This window comes from Camellia sinensis, chromosome 10 (genome assembly GCF_055761805.1).
Source record: "Camellia sinensis isolate YWXY chromosome 10, ASM5576180v1, whole genome shotgun sequence".
In the NCBI taxonomy this organism is placed as follows: domain Eukaryota; kingdom Viridiplantae; phylum Streptophyta; class Magnoliopsida; order Ericales; family Theaceae; genus Camellia; species Camellia sinensis.
Window position 1 is genome coordinate 164,396,652 of NC_138970.1, and position 7,626 is coordinate 164,404,277.

At 34.8% G+C, this 7,626-nt stretch overlaps 1 protein-coding gene across 1 annotated transcript; it reads right to left on the minus strand.

Annotated features, from left to right (window-relative positions):
- Positions 1-3,035: 3,035 nt before the first annotated feature.
- LOC145800831 (protein FAR1-RELATED SEQUENCE 6-like) lies at positions 3,036-5,092 on the minus strand. The gene is made up of 5 exons (XM_082890577.1): positions 4,874-5,092; positions 4,561-4,765; positions 3,914-4,002; positions 3,660-3,812; positions 3,036-3,560 (listed from the first exon to the last, which is right to left on the minus strand). The coding sequence occupies exons 1-5, from the start codon at positions 5,090-5,092 to the stop codon at positions 3,036-3,038; spliced, it is 1,191 nt and encodes a 396-aa protein (XP_082746703.1).
- Positions 5,093-7,626: the final 2,534 nt, after the last annotated feature.

Genomic DNA, 7,626 nt, shown 5'->3' on the forward strand with positions numbered 1-7,626 from the left:
ATTCGGCATCTATTTTATTTGTTAATGTTAACAAGGAAAATCAAGAAGCTAGAATTATGTTTAACATGGGTTTTATTTGTGAATGTTTCATTTGGAAAAATGAAGAAGCCAGAATTATGTTTAACATATGTTTTATTTGTAAATGTTTAACAAGAAAAAATCAAGAAGCCATCTTTCACAAAGTCTACATGGAAAATTTATTTTTGATGAAAGTCCACATAGAAATTGTTAATGGTGTAACTGTTGATCTAAGTTGGGTGTTTGTTGGTGTGATTTAGGTTATGCATTTTTACTGAAAATGAAACACTTAATTTGAATGTATAAGACACTTAACAATTTTGAATGTATATGTTAAGTGTCTTATTAAGTGATTTAGGTTGTGAGTTTTCTTGAAAATGTACTTTGTAAAAACTTACTGCCATAAAATCTCAATTTTGAATTTCGAATGTATAAGATCTTTGTCCAGTGAATATCATAGAGCATTAAAGACATGAAATATGAAAACATAGTTTGAAATTAATATTCAAATATTATGAATTTTGTTTATGCAGATTAAAAATGGCTTCTTCTTCTACTAACGACAGCAACATTAAATTAAGACCAAGAATGTGTGATTGTGGGAAAACAGCTACAATGTTTATTGTACGAACCAATGAGAATGGAAATCAAGGGTGTCTCTTTTTTGTTTGCCCATCCAAATATGTAAGTATGTGTTATGAAATTAAACTTGTAGTATTTCGAAAATTATTTGTGTAAATTAAATAATTGATTGTCATGCATTGTAGAGTGAGAGTAACAAAGAACACTGTGATTACTTCAAGTTTGCGGACGATGATGATGGGGATGTTACCTCGACAATCCATTCCAATAGTAGACCTCGTAAAGCTATCCGAACAGAAGAATTGAATGATGTCAGGGTAAGGCTTTTTGAGATGGAAAATGAAATACATGACCATGGTAGAAGGCTTCAAAGAATGGACAACAAATTCAACTCTATGATTTATGTAATTGTAGTGTGTATCGTTTTGTACTTTATTATGTAAGAATTGGAATGCTTGACTGTTAGTTTTTGGGAAATTTGATGAATGTAATTATGGATGTAATGGACATGTTGAATGTTAGTGTTTGAATGGATGTAATGGACATGTTAATTTTATTATGGATGTAATTTTATTATGGATGAGTGGAAAAATTCTTCTAACATTCTTCTAATCAATTAAGAAAAGTTCTTCTAATATTCTTCAAAGAACAAATTTTAGCTATGATATTCTTTTAATCCAAATGTGGTAAACTGCACAAGACAAAGACAGATAAAGAGCCATACTTTGCAGGGACTTGCCTGAATATTGCACCATACGCCACTGAATTTCCTCACTCTAATCCAAAACACCTCTATTGGTTTGATAAATCTTTAACACACTATCCCATATACACTAGCTAAAAACACATTAAAAAACACATGCTTATGGCTTTCCCAAACTGCATTACATAGCACACAAAGGGGTTCAACTTGCATTTCCCATTGCAACATTCTATCCTTAGTAGTTAGCCTATGCTGACAAACCAACCATAGAATAAAGGACCATTTAGAAACTAGTCCTCTAAACCAAACAATATCATGCCAGATAACTTCAGATCTCCTCACAGTATAGGAACCATTAGGAGTAGGAACCTAAATAACTGCATCTTCCTTTGTAATATCAGGCACAAAAGAAGCAAGGGTAAGAACCATAACTTGATGAACTGTCCTATTCCTTTGTCCGTGCCAATGCCATTCATTATAGATTGAAAATGTGGCAGATTCAAAGAGAAACAGATTGAAAATGTGGCAGATTCAAAGAGAAACATATTGAAATGTGGCAGATTCATAAAGAAACAGATTGAAAATGTGGTGGATTCATAGAGAAGGTTCTAGGAGCAAATGGAAGTAGGAAAGGATCATGAGATGGACCTGAAGCATTAGTTTGAAAATGTGGCAGATTCAAAGAAAAACAGATTGAAGTGAACAGTCATAGCAACAGTCATATAATAGTTTGAAAATATGACCCTAAAAATCATAGCAACAGTTAATATGACCATTAATCTGCCCCATTCAACATCATTCAACATCATTCATAGTTAACCATCAATCTGCCCCATTCAACATCATTCATAGTTAACCATCAATCTGCCCCATTCAACATCATTCATAGTTAACCATCAATCTACCCCATTTAATTTTATAGTTAAACATCATTCAACATCATTCATAGTGTTCTACAAACAAACTCATCTCAAGAGCATTCCACAAAAAAAAAAAAAAAAAAAAAAAAGAGAGTAAAAGTACCAAAAAAAAAAAAAAATACAAAGTACTAATGCGAAACTAAAAAAAAATGGGACATTTGGATCCACATCTACATTGAAGTGAACAAAACTTGAAGCGATTGTCAAACTTTGACTGCTGATGTTGTTCACCATTCCTAATTGAGTATGAGATGTGCTTCCAATATTGTCCACTGTTTGCATTTGACTAAATTGTGCCTATTCAATAAACAAATACACTTTACAAATATTGTCCATTCAACATATATAACAATTAAAACAAGAACAAATATTTTATTTCAGACATTAAACACATACCGATACATACATACTCTGTTGCGTGCCATCCATGCAAGGAAAATAGTAAGGTGCAGTTTGCGTCGCCTTATGATCATAGTAACACAATTTTATTATACATAAAAGACATTAAAATAAAAAAACAACCAACAACTTAAAAATTCAAATACATACCGGGTCATGATAAGTATTGTATTGCATATCATCTGTACCAGGAAAATTTAACTTCCAAGGCTGACATTGAGGAATCGTACGTCCCTTTAGTAAGACACAGACATATTGGTGATTAATTTATCTTAAATACATTCAAAAATTTCTATATCACACACAAGAAAAGAACTTACCTGTGCTTTTGGAGGCTTTTTACTCTTTCTCTTCAATCGATTCACTATTTCATCCACTTTGCTAACCTTCCGTTTGGTACATGGATGTCCTCTTCAACGAGCAACCATAGGACTAAGCATCCTGCGAGACATGCTTGCTTTTGTAGTACTACGAGCAGACGGACTTTTCAGCGAACTATAAGAATGTGGTACATTACTAGTAGAAAGTGGTACATGACTCGCACTACCCGATTGATCTTTTCTCACTTTATCCTTGATTTTTATCAACCCAAGATCAAGCACTTCGTATTTACCATCGTCGTTGGCAGCAATTTCTATGATTTCATCCAACATCTTGTAGTATTTATCATGCAACTTTGCATTAAGAACAGCCCCGACTTTAGTGTATGCGGTTGGAATGCATGTGTACCCTCTTTCGATATCTTTTCTCCATCTTGATACAATGTATTTATCTAGCACTTGATATATACACCTCTCAAGTAGCACAGTAATTGCATGGGCACACATAATGCCCCTAAACTCAAACCACCGATACATACAATGCAATTCACATTCACTTACATTAAAGTACACAACAAATTCCACAGTCTTCATTTTCTCACCAACAAGAACAACCTCCTTCACATGATAAGTACAAATTGCTCCCTCCTCTTTGACAAGATTCGCACGACAATACAATAGTCACTTCAATTCTACTTGCACTTTTTTAAATTTTACATTCATGTAGGCTGCATGAAATTGCTTCTCAAACTCATATACCGTTAAGCAATCATACAATTTGTTTCGAGATTTAAAGTCTGCTTTCATCTCTTTCTCAACCTTACTTCTCAAGGCATTATCATATTGTTCAACAAATTGCTTTAAAGTTGTCTTTGAGTTCACATATCCATCAAAAATGCATTTATACTCTCACTTCGTTGTGTAGTCGACATGCCAGCCCAAAAAACGTCCTTCACATAGGCAGGAAATACCCCCAACCACTCATTATCATCTAGCTTGAACTTTGCAATCATCACTTGCCATTCTTTATCAAATTTATCTTTTGTAAAACAATCATAAACTACATTTTGCAAAGCAAACTTGATGGATTCATATTGGGCATATCCTCTTAATTTCTCTGAAATGTTCTTCATTATATGCCATAAGCACCAACGTTGTCAAGCTTGTGGAAAGATAACTTCAATGGCATTTTGCATAGCTCTACACTGGTTTGTTATTATAGCTTTTGGAGGAACGTCAAACATGCAACTTAACCATTCTTTGAATAGCCACACAAATGTTTCAGTGTTCTCATTAGATAACAGCCCACAACCAAGCAAAATTGACTACCCATGGTGATTAACTCCTACAAATGGAGCAAATGGCATATCATATTTGTTTGTGAGATAAGTTATGTCAAATGAAACCACATCCCCAAATGCTTTATATAAGTTGTCCTACTTCTTGCATGCAACCATCTTAATCGAGGTCAATTGTAGAATAAAAGTTCGAATTTTGTTGTTGCATCCTATGAAAATAAAGTGCAACTAATTCAGCATCTCCTACCCCAAGCCTCAATCTTCTCATACTCTGAATATGATTTCTTGCATCTCGTTCATCAAATGTTAATGTCTCATACCCCCTGCTTCAACAACTATAGAATGAAAATTTCTAGCCACCCCTATCCCTGCTTCATCATTTATTTCTAGTCTTCTCTTCACAGGGGTAAGATTTCTCTTATTCATTGCAAAATGTCGTAAGTCACTAGGAATCAAGTCATGCGTATGTTCAAGCACAACTGTGGTCAACTTAAATCTTCCATCCTTTTGTAGAGTTGCTCTAACCTTTGCTTTACATTCAATGAATGATGACAAAGATGGTTCGAGAGGGTGTACTTCTGATTATTTTGTTCTCTTGCGTGCCCAAGTACATTCAATTCCAAAATATTTTACTTCCCCATCTTGTCCAATATTTTGTGTTCTATAAGCTACAGGAAATCCGAGGTGCTTCGCATATTTTGCATAAAACGAATATACTTCTTGCTTTGAGCTAAAACACATGCCGTTCTTAGGTTCTTCAACTTCACCAATCTCATTTAATGATGGATTGTTCTCCGCTTCTTTAACTTCCTCACTCTCATTCAATGAAGGATTGTTTGAATCAATGTCCATTGAAATGTGTAGTTCGTGTAGCTTCAAACCAAATAGAAAATAAAGTGTAAGTGCGTGTAAGTGCATTTCTATTTATCTAAGGTTCTCCAACTTAACCAGTTACCACATAGATTTTCATACTGGATAGGGATATTTCATTTCAAGGTTAATTAATACCATTTGTTTTAATGTCCATGAAAGTTCTATGTCTTATCAAACAACATTGAAATGGTTTACAATGATTTTCAAGTTCTTAGATGGTAAATGATTTTCAAGTTTTCAAACAGTGATGTACAGCAATTGATGAGAACACTGAGATTAATTCAACACATTGATCTCAGTAATGAGTTAATTCTTACACTGAGATGATCTCAGTAATGAGTTGATCTCAGTTAACTAATGAGAATACTGATCTCAGTAATGAGTTGAGTTAATTCTTACATTGAGATTAGTTAACTAATGAGAACACTGTACAAACACCTAAATTCAAACACTGAGATTATTTGAATTGACTAATGTATAGTAATAAGATTAGTTAATTCAAACACTGAGATTAGTGTTTGAATTCAAACAGTAATTGAAACATTACCCTAAATGTCAAAATTAGTTAATTCAAACATAATTTAAGTGTTCTTGCTAAATCAAGAAAGATTAGCATCTTGTCACTAAATTAGTATGACTAATCACAAAATTACTTAGTTTCTATAGAGATTAGTTTAAAAATAAAAAATAAAAATTTAACAGAGGGGGACTTTAAATACCATTTGTTCTTGCTAAATAACTCAATTGGGATTGTAAACTCAATGACATTATATAGGTTGGTCACAATCTGACTTTGGTTAAATTTATTTACTTGTTTGTTTGAAAATAATTAGCATGCATCAGAATCTATGGGGATAATTTCATCAACCAAAACAATTGCCATGCATTAGGACTTTCATCAACCAAAACATAAAAAATAAGGATAATTTCTCTATGGGGACTTTCATCAAACAATTGGCATACATTACTACAATGGAAATGTTTAATAGAGGGCTTGCTTCCTGTCATGACCTAAACCCGCCCCCATAGGTTTAGCATCGTAACCGGTCAGTAATCCTTGGATTACCAAAGGCCTCTTGGCATAATAACATATAGTAGGGGCTGCGGAAGTAAATATTTAAGACATACATAGTCCATAGAGCTGTGCAGACATACATGGGTCAGATAACTTAAAACTTTTTATAACAGAGATGCAAAGTTTACACATCACTTCAGAATACACATTAACAGACATCTTAACCAACACAACATAGTGCAAACATAGCTTAAAGTGATTACAAAAACAGCCATGAAACTTGACTTCAATCGGAACCTCCTCGGGAAGCACAAAGGTTGGCTGACAAGACTGAAGCTTAGGCCGTCAACTATAGGCCTGGTCGCGTACCTGCTCACCTACATACATAATATAAATAGTGAGCGATTGCCCAGTGAATAATAACAGAGTAAAGGTTTTACTGAATGATATCCGTACAGAAACATAATCTTGTACGTGTTCGAGTGTCATAACATAGCAGATTCATTGGCATGATTGCATTTGTATTCAGAACTTAAACATACAACATATCATGGTACGTGGCATATCCATTAGTATTAACAAATCTGATGACCCGCAAGGGACTGCCATGAAGGCTTTCTGATGACTCATGTGCACAGAGACGTTTCTGATGACCCATAAAAGGGACCTGATGACCCATAAAAGGGACGCATATTACATGATGTTAGTGATGCCACGGATAACTTTTAGAATTTTGGACAATCATTCATTCCTTTCAAACATAGCATAGCATTTCAAAAACTAGTCACTTCATATCATAATGTTCAGAAAATATTTAACATTGAACATAACTTTACAAAGTTATTATTCACAAATAACTGGTAGCTCCGAATAGATGGCGAAGTGGGCAATTCACTTATCTTGGAGCGCGTGACCTACATAACATGATAGATACAGACGTTGAATATACATGCTTGGTTGAACATAACTTATTTCGTTGTTCTTAGTGTGTCTCTAGCCTTTAACCTCATTATGGAGTCTTAAACATGGCCTAGCAATGCCTAGGATGGAATGAGGATGCACAAATGTACTTGAAACACTTAGCCAAAATTTTGCTGAAACAGGGGTCTCGCTCGAACGTGGCTTTCTTCGCTTGAGCGGTCATGCCAAAAGTGAATGGTCGCTCGAGCGGTCGCTCGAGCGGTCTGTAAAATGTGAAAAAGTTCTGGTTGCATGAAATCTTCGCTCAACGCTCTCTCGAGTGTGAAACACAGTTCCTCGCTCGAGCGCAAGTCTTGTCGCTCGAGCGTGCATCCAAACATGCAAATTGCTGAGAGCTTGCAATTAACGCTCGAGCCAGCCTTTTGTCGCTCGAGCGGGAATATGAAAATAAGGCGGTCGTTTGAGCGTAGAGTCCTTCGCTCGAGCGTGGAAGCAAAATTTTAGGTTTTCCAGATTTGCTCCCAAGCTTCAAAACATGAATCTAACACCTCAAAACTCATCCTCTTGGACCAAAATT

Coding starts and splice junctions, on each gene's coding strand:
- LOC145800831 (XM_082890577.1), bottom strand. CDS start 5,092: ATGGACATTGATTCAAACAATCCTTCATTGAATGAGAGTGAGGAAGTT. Junction 4,003..4,560: donor TATAGTTGTTGAAGCAGGGG/GTATGAGACATT, acceptor TGCAAAATGTAG/TTTATGATTGTTTTACAAAA. Junction 3,813..3,913: donor ATGATAATGAGTGGTTGGGG/GTATTTCCTGCC, acceptor GTGAACTCAAAG/ACAACTTTAAAGCAATTTGT.